Genomic DNA, 13,461 nt, shown 5'->3' with positions numbered 1-13,461 from the left:
TATTCAAACATGAAACCTGTTATAAACCCCATGATAAAAATAATCAAATACAAAGCAGCATACAACTATATATATATATATGGCTATAACAATTAACAACAACTTAATCCTCTCCCCATCTATCCATCCATGAACCAACACCGACCCCATCTATAACTATCCAACTCTACTTTCTACTTTCACATTTCCATCCACACCACCAACTCGCCTAAGTCTGATCGGATCCGGTGCATGGTTGATGGTGCATTAGCAGATAAACATGCAAGCAAAGCAAGGTTTGTGTTGTTTTATTAGATTTTTAGAGCTGCAAAGCTAAATCGGGTTGCTGAGAGTCCACCAGCATACCAGTAGACTGTCTCACAGGAGATGACTGGTAGCCTATATTCAGATCTGGTGGACATGTGGATGATTCCTGTTGCTTTGGTCTCAACTGCTGCGGGTTAACGTTAACCCCTACCCCTCTCCAACTAGGCTGCACCTGGAACCTCGACAGGTCAGCAGTGACTAACTGAGGGAAACCCAAACCCATGTGTCTATTTTGAAGACCCCCCTGGACTTGTTGAGGGACAAACGCCTGAACCAGTTGTTGCTGTTGTTGTTGGCCCTGAAAATGAAGCTCACCACGAAACCGTGAGACTTGAGGAGCTTGATTTCGACTATACAAAGAATCAACTGGTAGCTGTTGTTTGTGGGTCCCAGTCCCGGTCCCACCTAACGACATCCACGCCTGAGCAGCGGTTAAAGCTGCTGCATTACCACTTGGATCCTCCCTTTTCAACCCCTTTGAGTCAAAACCAAAACTGTTCAAGTTGTTATTCTGTTGATTTTGACTCCTCTCGGCTAACATTTTCATCATCTGAACCGGGTCGCTTAGGCCCGCTTGCAGTTGTTCCTGACCAACTGGTGTTGGTGTGGTGTTTACTTTACTTGGTCTCCCAGGGGTAAATCCGTCATTCTGAGTATTCGGGTACATAAGATTTCCATTTCGTGAAACTGGTGGTGACGGGATGTCAGAGGCGGTGGTGTGAACCGGTTTTCTTGTAATTACAGGTGGTGGGGGTGGGGGTGGAGGGTGGTTCAGTTCAACCAATGAATCTGAAGCAGAAATTTTGAAGAAAGGAGATTTAATGAGGGGTTCCCTAGGGCTAGGAGACTCATGTTTTATAGGTTTAGGTTTAGGGGGTTTATTATTGTTACTTGTAGAAGCTGCTGTTTTTTCTTGTAGAAAATCTTTTAAGGTGTAGTCTCCAGGCATGATTAGGACTGAAGTGGGAAGTGGTTCGTATTCACCAACCCATCCGCGCCCATATTTGACGCCACCTGGCAAGGCTTGTTCTATGGTTTGAGACGCGACTTTCCAAGCAACCGATCCCAGTGTTGCAGCAAAACGAGCCAGGCTTCTGGCATATGAATGATCTGCATGTAGACCCACCTAACATAACATAATTTTTTTGTTAAATTTCATCATTTCTATTAAACTATAACTATTTTCTTTTCTCTAGTATACTATGAATGATTACATTTTTTTTAATATAATCTCATATAGCCTTTAATTAGCTTTTATTATGTTTCGCTTTTTGGTATATAATAAACTCTATAATACTGTAGTAATTAAATACTATATACATAATCTTGAAAGTTGAATCTATACCTAGGATTTACATACAATATTAAAACATGGAGTTTGAAAGACTCCGATCGAATTGAATTCCATCCATTTGGCAACCAATCACACCACGGAATGGAAACGGATCTCGAATTCCAATTCCATTGGAATCCACGAACCAAACATACCTAGTACTAGTAGCGTCAAACAAGAAAAGAGAAAAAGGAATATTGTGACATACAGGAATGAACTGCTTGCTTTCACCCTCGAAGATTGAAAACATTGAGTCTGATTCAGTTACTGGTTCAACAGATGTGTTGTATGTTGCACGTCTATTTTCATCATGTACAGCTTTCCTTCCAAGTTTAGACATTAAACCCTTTCCTGAATAAGCAGTTTAGTATATATTTATTGAATATAATTTGCTAAATTTGGAATAAATAGATTTGAATTATTGCAATGAGATACATACATACCAGGTACCAGTTCTTGGTCTTTATCTAGACTGTTATCAGGTAAGGAAGAGTTTTCAGGAATAAGCACTTCACCACTAGTATATGGATTTGGCCTGATAGGTGTCTGGGCAGATGAGCCATTTGGGAATTCTTCTAATCTGACATTGGCACCATTGGCACCAGATAAGGTTTCAGACTCAACAGGGTCATCATGCACGGGTGGTTTCTTTAATTGTTTTTTAGGTGGGGAGAAAGTAGTTGGTGTTATTTTATGGTCTGTGTTGACTTCTATCTCGGATCGATCAACATTTGCTCTTAGTCTCTGGAATCTTAGTTTCGCCTGCTCTTGAATAGAGCTTGCCTTCCCAAATTATTAGAGTGGTGAGATCAACAAACTGAACAAGATGGGGAAACAAAAGGGAAACAAATGGGAACATTCAAAGTGAATACCTGTTTATAGTAGATTGTATCTGGTGCATTGTATTGCATTGCATTGGTGCAAATCAGATACACATCACTCTGCATTCATGAAAACCAATTGTTAAGCTTATTAAGATAACTATTAACAGATATCCAAGCATTGGAGCATTTATCAACAACTACTTGGAGCCCCTCATTCCATCAAACCAACCTCAAATTCTTTTAAAGTTAAATAGGCTCCTTTTGCAAGCTTTTTCCTCACAGTGGCGAAGTCCATTGGGCGCTTGATCACATCATGATAATCAGGAAGCTGCAATATACAGAACAACAATGTCAGTTATATCCAAAGTACAACAAGATAATACTAAAACTAGAGTCTCTCAAAAGTACCTCATCAGGATCAACTGGCTCAGCGTAAACCCCATAAGTATCTTTTCTGCCACAATTAAGCCATCCAAAATTACATATTCAACCCAAAAAGAACATGATTTCAAATATTAAACTGCTGATACTTACTTTTGAAGTTTGTCGAGAATCAACTCTAGAGTCTTTTTGTCAGGCAAAGGTAACCCTTTAGAAAGATCTGACGCCGTCCCTACTCAATATCACAATGAAAAATTGGTAATGAACTAGCATGATGTTGAAGCAGAAATGAACAGAACCGAAAATGGCAACTAACCACAAACGAAGTCCGACCCTCCTGGTGCTTCGTCTTCTTGTTCTTCTTCTTCTTCTCGTTCTTCTTCTTCTTCTTCATCGTCCTCTTCTTCCAATTTCCGCCCTCTAATCTGTCAAAATGAGAAAAACGGAACATCAAAACTTGGAGCTGAATAGACATAAGAAACAATATTCAATATATAAAATTCTTGCAGAATGTAGGCGGCAGAGACCTATACAACCAGAAGACAGAGTAGTGAGTGACACGAAATCAGAGAGAGATGGAGAGAGAAAGAGAGAGGATGCGTGTGAGTGTTGTAGAGAGAGAGAGAGGGGGAGAAAAAAAGAGTGGCGGAGAGAGAAAGGTGGGCAGCGTGCTTATATTCTGTGTGTGATTTTGTGGGGGTTAGTTTTTGACAGTTGACTCGACCGTTGCAATCAATCCAATCTCTCCTACCCCAACACCCTACACACATATATACATATACATATGCATATATGTGCACAAAAATGGCGTTTGAGCCTTGTAGAAAATTCACAATGAATTCCACTGAGCTGAAAACGTACACTATATCTCAATTGCTGAATATCACGACGCATTAGTCTGCAAATACGAATAATTTCAGTGCAATTAATCAGTTACCTCTTCAAATTCATTATCTTCATCATCTTCTCCATCACTTGTATCAATTTTCCGTTTCTTCGAATGCTTAACATCGTCATCGTCATCATCATCGTAATCATCCGACGAAGAAGACACAGGCGCGTGTCTCACGCGCCGCGTGTTCGGCCTGGAATCATCTTCAGATAGCAATAACCTGAGCTTCTTCTCTCTCCTACCTACTTCCTCATCTTCATCATCATAAAACTCATCGTCGTCTACATAGTCATCGATGTCAAAGTTGTACCTGACGTTGCGGCGTCTACGGCTCCTCCGTCGGTCCACCGGTGACGGGGGCGCGGCGGAATAGTTAATCCGAGCTCGATCTGTGTTGGATGGCCTTCCTCTCCTCTTCCTCCTCACGATCTGACCCATCTTTTTCGGCTCCGAGCTTCCTGTCTCACTTTCTCTCTCTCTTCTCTCTGTAGGCTGTTTCTCTCTCTTCTTTTACGAGTTCCGTTTACAGAGTATTATTTCCCTAGGTATACCGAACCTAACCTGAGCCTCAGGTTCGGATTTTGGTACCAGAACTTTTTTGTCCTTTTTTGGAACAAAAGTTTGAATGTTATCAAAGGGTAAGAAAAAGATATTTGAATTTATATTTTACCAAAACAGTTATGGAACGCAACCATGTACCGGTGAATAAGATATAAATGATGAAATACCATTTCATATATGTCGTGTCAAGTGAAAAAATTGAAGGCATCTTCTCTTCTTGGTGGAAGGTTAACATTATGTAAATTTGTACTTGGCAGCCTAGGAACATACATATTCTCATTATATAAGGCTTCTGTAAAGATCATCACCACCCTAGAAAACCATAGAAGGCGGTTCTTTTGGGGAGGGTCATCGGACAAAAACAAAATGTCATGGATAGCGTGGGACAAGGTCCCTGCCAGAGTTGACGACGGGGGCCTTGGTATTGGAAGCTTGAAAGCTCAAAATCTTGCATTACTAAGTAAGTGGTGGTGGCGTTTCAAATCAAATAAAAAAGAGTTGTGGAATGATGTCATAACAACTTTTTACGGTAGGGATGGGGGTTTCAATGCTCCCTCAAAAGCAAAGAAAAAAGGTTTCTGCTGGGGCACCATCGTAAATTTGCACTCCACCTTATCAAAACATGACTTAGACTTGCAAAACCTCTTCACAAACCCCATTTCAAACCAATCTGATAGGATGTTCTGGAAACTTGAGCCATCGGGTGTATACATCGTAGCCTCACTGAGAAACTACATCGACGACAAGCTCCTCCTAAAAACAAACAATCGTTGGATTTGGAACTACCTTGTGCCTCAGAAAGTAAACATCCTAGTTTGGAGAGTTTGTCATGGAAGGTTACCAACAAAAGAAAACTTATACAAACTAGTAATTGGCTCCGATATGGTGTGCACCCTCTGCAATCAACATTAAGAATCAGAAACCCACCCATTCACCTCCTGTTCAGTATCATTAAAAGTTTGGGGAGATATTTATGGTGGCATTTATTTCCATCAAGCTTCCAGTCGGTCTCAGAACTACTTCAGTGTAAGAATAACTTTCCACCTAAAAAAGAAGTAGGGTTGTTTCAAGAAGTTGTATCATTGGTCTTTATCTGGGTCATTTGGAAATTCAGGAACAAGTTGGCTCATTCAGTCAAACACATCTCACCGTCAGGTCTCGCAAATGAAATCTAGGCCCTATCATATCTATGGATAAACGCTAGACATAAATCTAAAAGGTTTAGATGGCTAGAATGGTGTTGCAACCCAATTCTTGAGTCTGATCTGTTGTAAGTTCATAGTGTGGGGTTGGGTCAGTTTTGGGTCAAGTTAATTGGTGTCTTAGGGTATGCCAAGTAGCAGTTAAGTATGTGTTTGGTGTGTGTTTCTTTTCTCGGGTAGACATCTTATCTAGGAATACATCTGCACTTGGCATTTCTTTCGCGTTTCTTTCTAGTGTCTGATGTTATATTTTAAGAGGGGGGGGGGGGGGGTAAGTGCACTTTATTTTCGCGTGTGTTTTGTTTTTCTTTCTCTCTTTCTATTCTCGCTTTTTCCTTTGTTTCTTATTGCAGGGTCTTACAATCATTATCCAATCCTGAAGGTTCATCTTGGGTTATGTTGCACAATACTTTGAATCTGCTTTCTTAAAGAATCCTCCTGAAGACAGCCTTACAACATTTTTGTTAAACTTTGGACACATCTTGCTCTCCCAAAGGTGTAGTTTGCAACTTAAAGCTTACTGTTGACAAATGTTCCCCTCACGGTGGCTCTTGATTCATGGTCTGAAGTACCGCATTTTGCCCGTATGGTCCCTGTTGGTGTTGCCTCTTCAAAGGTTGAAGATACTTCATACATAGTTGTGTCATTTGGGGATATCTAGTTTAGACATTAGTTTGGTTTCCAATACAAATCTCTAGTCATCATTAATTTTGTCTAGTTTTAGCTCACTGTCAGTTTTCTTCATGGTCTCTTGTTTATTAATGACTTTGTCCAGCTCCCTGTTGGCTTTCTTTAACACATTTTCCTTTACCGTTCAAAAAAACGTGAAAAAGTGAAAAATATTTTATAACATCTATTAATTTTCATGTCATTATTTTTTTTCCATTTTCTTTATTTATTTCTTTTTTATTTTCTTCGATTTATTTATTTTCATGTCATTATTTTTTCCATTTTCTTTATTTATTTCTTTTTTATTTTCTTCGATTTATTTATTTTCTATTTCTTCTGAGGCATTGTTAAGGTGAGTTCATCTCACTATATTATGCAGTGTTGTAGAAATCGGCCTTGGCGGCCGATTAATCGGCGATTAATCGTTTGGCGGCTTCGAACCGATTACGATAAGGGTGCTTGGCGGAAATTGGTCAAAATCGGTCAAACTCGGGCTTGGTGGTCCTCGGCGGTCATAAGCGGGAAATATTTAAAAAATTCAAAAAAAAAAAAAATTCCAAATATTACACCAAAATTTTAAAATTTTAAAATTTTAAATTTTTAAGCTTTCAAATTTTAAAATATTCTACTAAAATTTTTAAAATTTTAAAATTTTAAAAATTTAAATTTCCAAATACTTAATTTTTTTTAGGAAATATTAATATTTTAAATAATTTTATTAACAATTTAGGGTCTCCGATTAATCGTCGATTAATCCCCGCCGAGTCTGATTAATCGCTTCTTGCCCAGTCGACCGCCGAACGATTTTTACAACCTTGATATTATGTATTCCAGTAAATATCCATGTATGTTAGGATATAGAAGCGAATAGAGTAGAGTCCATAGTGTAGATTCTATGTGCCTATATTGGTAGACTTGTTAGGTTGTTGATTTTAATGTTAATTGTGTATGTGATCGGTTAAGGGCTGAGGCATTCCCACTTCATGCAGAAGGCCAAGATGCGGGCGGACTAACTTTATGCTAAAGGCCAAAGGTGAAGTGACGACAATAACAACTTAAGCGATTGTGAGTCGGATAACATCAATAGCAACTTAAGCGATTGTGAGCCTAGAGACTCGATGTATGCATGTATATGTGTAACATCCCGACTCCTAGGTATAATATTTAATTAATTTGCATTCATAATTTCAGAGCAACTCGACGGGTTGGATGCCCCAACTCGCCGAGTAGAGGATTTAATGGTCGTGTGATTTTTAGAGTCTACTCGACGAGTTGGAGGACCCCAACTCGACGAGTAGGTGCTGAGTGAGAAAACCCTAATTTTCAGGGTTTGTGTCCTATTTAAAGGACCTTAAGCCTCCATTTCCGCCTCCCTTATCACCCTAATACTCTGTGAGAAACCCTAATCGAGCTATAACCTTGTGTGAGAGAAATAGAGGCTAATCTTGTGTGTTCTAGTGCACTTTTGGAAGGAGGTTGGAGATCAACAAGGCTTGGAACGAGGATGGACTTTTGGATCCAGTGTTCTTCAGTGTTAGCTTCTGTTTGGAGGTAAAAATCTACCACCTTAATCATTTCTTTTGTTAGATCTCTTTCTAGGGAGTTTTAGGGCTTTCTCTCATCCATCTTTTAGGTATTGAGTCATTTGAGCATGACATGAAGTTGAAACATCATATCTAGATTGAATGAGGTCCTTTGAGTCCAAAGATCCAAACTTTATCAAGCTAGTGACAAGCTTTTATGCACTAAACCCCATATAGAGCTTACTATGGCATTTCGAGCCTTAGATGCCATGCATGGACGTACAGCTTGCAACTTTACGTGGTATTTCAGCCTTGGGAGGCTAGATCCAAAGTTTGGGACATTATTTCTGCTTAGAATCATCTGAATGAGAATTGGTCTAGAGGGACTCGACGAGTGCATGAGCCAACTCGACGAGTCGGCTAGGGTTTTACCCCATAGACTGGACGAGCTACAACTCGACGAGTTGACGAGACAACTCGACGAGTTGAGTTGGATTTTCCCGATACTTCAGAGAAAGTGAAGGAACTCGACGATTCGCATAGATGCACTTGACGAGTTTAGTCAACATGGACTGTTGACTTGAGCGTTGACTTTCGTTGACTTTTAGGGTTTGGTCAACTGTAGACCTTGGAGACCATGGAGGGGTAAAATGGTATTTTCACCCTTTTTGAGATTTAGTGGAGGAGTTAGCTTATCATCTCAGATTGGTTATTTTGATTTGCTTATTAGAGATAATTATATTGTGTAGGCAGAGTCTAGACTGTTCGTGGGGTACTGGATCTACTTGCTTACTTCCGAGGTGAGTCTTTTCACTATACTTACCTGAGTGGTAATACTGAGTGACCAGAGGGTCTTATTTGAGTTATCGACCAGAGGGTCCTATGTGCTTATATTGAGTTATGTGATATTATGCATTTTGTCTTTCTGATATATGCTATATTATTATGTGCTTTACTGAGTTAGGACTGGAGGGTCCAAACCGAGTTGTGAGACCGGAGGGTCTTCATTGAGATATAGGACTGGAGGGTCCAACCTGAGCTGTAAGACCGGAGGGTCCTCACTGAGACACATGACCGGAGGGTCCACACCGAGCCGTGAGACCGGAGGGTCCGCACCGAGACGCATGAGACCGGAGGGTCCATGCCGAGTTATAGGCATGAGAGGATTATTATTTGTGTATGTGGTATTTTAGGGAACTCACTAAGATTCTTGCTTACCGTGTTGTGTGTTATGTGTTTCAGGTACTTCTCAGGATCGCGGGAAGGCGCCGGTTTGATTGTATACACCTGTTCGAGACTTTGTTTGAGGATTCTAGGATACTATCAGTTATTTTGTGGTTTTGTGTTTGACATTTGAGACAATTGTTGGTTTTGAGAAATGTGAAATGAGTTTTTATGTGTTCTAAAAATGAAAAATTTAGAGTGTTACAAGTTGGTATCAGAGCCTTGGTTTGAGGGATTCGGATGTACTCTCGGGTACGTTCGGACTCTAACTGAGGATTTGAGAAAAATTTTCTAAAAAGAAATGATTTTTCTAAAACGAGTAAGAGTTTTAAAGAGAAAACGAGACGGAGCAGTGTGTACAATCAGCCACAGCCCGAACGGTGATTTCCCAAAATACCATTAATTGTTTATATTATGAGATATTAGAGCTGCATGCTAGAGAATAGGCTAGGTACTTCAGAAATCAGGGATAGAGTTGCCTGGTTCATGATGCCTTGGCCTAGGGTATGCTATTGATTGATTTTATCTGCTATTTGCTCTGTATGAGAACCGAGTAGGTAGAAACATAGCAGGAATCATTGGAGAGAGTTTTGAGTAATCTAGGAGTGATACCTAGATGAGCATCGGGGAATATACTGAGAGAGTAGTGAGATCTGTGAGGGATAGAGTACTGTGAATTAGGATCCTAGGAGGAGGACTTGGGACGACTACAGGATTGGTGTGGAAGGTAGTATTAGGTCCGTACTACTGAAAGCACCGGATCTGTATGCGACTCAAGTAAGAATCTTAGGATGCTAAGGAGCGCGTAGGGGTGTGTAATCGAGTGTGTGTGTATTGAGCTAGTCTCTGATGATTTTGTGTTTGCGTTTCAGAGACACTATGGTGATTACCCACAACAACCCCGGGGGCAGTGGTACCAGTGACGAGGAGATCCGCAGGATCATTCATAAGGAGGTGGCCACAACTATCAGAGAGGCCATACCAGAGATGTTCGGGTCTATTAAGACCATGTTGATTGAGACATTGGTGAGCGATATGCTGCTGTTATGGAGGTTGCTGCTGTTGCATCCACCGCGGCCATAGTTGTAGCCCAACCATAGGGAGGTGACTCGTTGTTGTTCTGTGAGTTCAGCAACACGAAGCCACCAGAGTTTGATGGGACGCAGGATCTGATCGCTTTCATGAGATGGATCTCCGACATTTAGGGGTGTTTCTATACGTGTTCATGTCCAGAGCATCTGAGAGTCTGGTTCGCACTGAACCAACTTCGCTTGGGAGCGAAGGATTGGTGGAAGTTTGTGACGACTAATTTTACCCCTGCAGATCATGTTGCAGTGACTTGGGAGAGGTTCACCAAGTTATTCCGAGATGAGTATGTTCCCCGGGTGGAGAGGGAACGTTTGGCACATGAGTTTCTGTCTCTCAAGCAGAAAACAGAGTCAATGACAGAGATTACGAGGATGTTTCATGAGAGGGTGTTGTTCTGCCCTGAGCACGTGTCCACTGAGTAGGCACGTGTGAGTCGGTATTTGAGCATATTAAGGAGGGATATTCGGGAGTTCGTAGCGAACTCATCTTATCGGACATTGGCTGAGTTGCAGACCAATACCAGGAGGAGAGAAATTGAGCTGGAGATTCAGACCAAGGAGGAGGGAGAGCAGCAGGAGAGAGATAGGAGACCGGTACAGTCGCAGCCGGCGACGAAGCGGTCTAAGCCCGCTGATTTGAGAGTTGGAGGCCAGAAGGGCAGCACTTGTAGCAAGTGAGGCAAGAGCCACGAGGGGTCTTGCCGAGTGGGGATTTGCTACAAATGTGGCAAAGAGGGGCATATGGCGAGGGACTGCCCCAAGGGATTCTCGGTTTGCTTTCACTGCAACCAGACGGGCCATTGGAAGGTCGAGTGTCCCCAGATAACTCAGTGTAACGTCCCAAAAATCATGTCTAAAAAATTCTCTTTAAAACTATAATAAAAACCATAGTTATCAAACCATTCATTCAAAACATATTTAATCAGAGTATCATGTATAAACGTATCATATCAGAATAAATTATCCCAGGCTAAAACATCATGGTGTGTGTGATGCAGTCATCCCGAGCTCTTCCCTCCGCTACTGGAAGTACCTGAAACCAAACTGAAAACCGTAAGCACCAAGCTTAGTGAGTTCCCCATACTACCACATACTACATATATAAGCACATACTGGGCCCCCGCCCGCTGCATCGGGACTTGCCCGACATCGGACTCGCTCCGGCATCAGGCCCCGCCCGACATCAGGCCCCGCCTGGCATCGAGCCCCGCTCGGTATACAGATTAGTCTCTCTTAGACCCCGCCTGTCTCTAGGCCTCGCCCGCTATACACATACAATCATATAAACACGCTAACACATAAGCAAACATACTCTACTGTATTCCTATCCTAAGGCCTATCCTAACTTGGGCCTCACCCATGTCCTGCTACTGATGAGTCATGGAACCCCGTCCACACTCCTGCTGATAGTGAGATACGGGCCCCCACCCATACTCACTTCTCTCCTATCTCGGGCCCCGCCCCTGCTCTTGTAGCACCTGGTTCCTGGTATGTATTTTATTTAAGTAATTTTGCATTTTTGGCATGGGACTTGGCGAGTTGAAGGCCCAACTCGCCGAGTAGAAGCAGGATGAGACGCGGGATTTAAGTATGGGACTCGTCGAGTCGGGTCCTGGACTCGACGAGTAGGCTCTGTCTGGGCAAAACCCTAATCTTAGGGTTTGCACCCTATTTAAACAACCTTATACAGCCTCCATCGCCCCTTTATGCTCCCAGAAACCCTCCATAGCAAACCCTAAGTGTTTTGGTGCAAGATCTAAGGCTTTTGAGTGATTTTGTGGGTTTCTGATAACAAGGAAGAAGGAAGAGCGTAGAAGGATCAAGAGGAGACTGAAGGATTCGAGTTTGGTGCATCATTTGCAGTGTGTGAAAGGTATAAAGTCTGTACCTTGCTTGCTTATTCGTTTGATCCCTTTTTGGGGAGATTTAGGACTTTTATAAGCTATTCTTGGTAACCAACCATGATTGCAAGCATGGTTGGGGGTTGAGACTTCGGATCTAGGCCCATGGAAGAGTTGCAAGGCAGAAAAGGGCTGCTTTTGCACCCATGGAAGCCCCCATGCAACTTAAGAGCCTATTTTAGAGCCTTTTTGGCTCAAAGTCCCATGCATGTACGTAAAGTTCATAACTTTACGTGCTAGATCGAGTTTAGGGGCCTAGATCTATCATTTGGACAAGAGTTGTACACCAGAAATCGAAGGAATAGACTTGGGACTGTATCGACTCGGCGAGTCATCCTTGGGACTCGGCGAGTCCGAGGCTTGACTTCTTTTCTGTTATGGTCCAAGAGACCCCGAGTGAAAGAAAGGTTTAGAGGGTCCAGGAGAGTGACCCAGACGTATCGGGATAAGCCATAGTCCTGGATTTCATAGGACTCGGCGAGTGCATGAGTCGACTCGACGAGTCCAAGGCAATCTCCCAACCCTTGAATATGAACTCGACGAGTTGTTCATACAACTCAGTGAGCCGAGGACAGGACGTGTTCATAGGATGAAGATGGACTCGACGAGTTGTTCATACAACTCGGCGAGTCGGAGGAAGGTTCATCCGGGGTGGTGTTAGAAGGGGACTCGACGATTTGGCGGCCCAACTCGACGAGTAGAGACGTGAATGAGGATAGTGGAAGAGATAGGGACTCGACGAGTTGGCGGCCCAACTCGGCGAGTCGGGTCAACTGGAAGTAGACTTTGACTTTGATTTGGACTTGTTCAGGGGTAAAATGGTCATTTTACCCTAAGAATAGATATCAGACTCTGATTAAGTGTTTTGTGGGGATTATAGTCGGAGGATTTCCGGAGCAGCAGTAGACAGAGATTTCCCGCACAGATTATCAGCAGCTACTCGTTCGAGGTGAGTTACCTTCCAGTAGTTGTGGGTCTACGGCCACAATGCCGGCCCACCAGTAGGAATTGTATATTAGATGATCGTCTTTGTGATATCATCTAGGTTTGCTACTACCTGATATGTTATATGCTAGCATGATATGTATATGTGACAGTAGTAGAGTCCGATTGTTAGGACCGGAGGGTAGGTCAGACACCCTTGATATGTCTGACAGTATGTGATGATATGATTATATGCTGGCATGATATGTTATATGTAATAGTGGTAGTAGGGAGGGAATAGTCCCCAAGTTCGGTTGTTAGGACCGAAGGGTAGGTCGGACACCCCAGAAACATCTGACAGTATGTTTACGTTATGATATATGTGATAGTAGCAGTAGGGGGTGGAATAGTCCCCGAGGTTCGGTTGATAGGACCGAAGGGTACGTCAGCACCCCAGAATGGCTTGACACGGGTAGGTCAGCACCCCAGAATGGCTTGACACGGGTAGGTCGGCACCCCAGAATGGCCGTACTGGGTAGGTCGGGCACCCCAGAATTGCCCGACAGTATGAATGCGATATGTCTGTATGGTATGTGGTATGATGGGGGAACTCACTAAGCTTTGTGCTTACAG

The 13,461-nt window shown here is 42.5% G+C and overlaps 1 protein-coding gene across 1 annotated transcript; it reads right to left on the bottom strand.

The window, feature by feature from the left end:
* Window positions 1–4,273, bottom strand: LOC145114937 (DNA-binding bromodomain-containing protein). Its single transcript, XM_079051062.1, has 9 exons — window positions 3,782–4,273; window positions 3,161–3,269; window positions 2,998–3,076; window positions 2,872–2,917; window positions 2,693–2,791; window positions 2,512–2,580; window positions 2,083–2,422; window positions 1,848–1,990; window positions 1–1,432 (listed from the first exon to the last, which is right to left on the bottom strand). The coding sequence occupies exons 1-9, from the start codon at window positions 4,172–4,174 to the stop codon at window positions 299–301; spliced, it is 2,412 nt and encodes an 803-aa protein (XP_078907188.1). The 5' UTR covers window positions 4,175–4,273; the 3' UTR covers window positions 1–298.
* Window positions 4,274–13,461: the final 9,188 nt, after the last annotated feature.

This window comes from Lactuca virosa, chromosome 5 (genome assembly GCF_052849685.1).
Source record: "Lactuca virosa cultivar CGN04683 chromosome 5, Lactuca_virosa_CGN04683_v6, whole genome shotgun sequence".
Taxonomy (NCBI): domain Eukaryota; kingdom Viridiplantae; phylum Streptophyta; class Magnoliopsida; order Asterales; family Asteraceae; genus Lactuca; species Lactuca virosa.
The sequence above is the reverse complement of the archived record's forward strand: the minus strand, read 5'-3'. Positions and strand labels throughout refer to the sequence as shown.

Coding starts and splice junctions, on each gene's coding strand:
- LOC145114937 (XM_079051062.1), bottom strand. CDS start 4,174: ATGGGTCAGATCGTGAGGAGGAAGAGGAGAGGAAGGCCATCCAACACA. Junction 3,270..3,781: donor AAGATAATGAATTTGAAGAG/GTAACTGATTAA, acceptor TCATTTTGACAG/ATTAGAGGGCGGAAATTGGA. Junction 2,918..2,997: donor ATTCTCGACAAACTTCAAAA/GTAAGTATCAGC, acceptor TAATTGTGGCAG/AAAAGATACTTATGGGGTTT.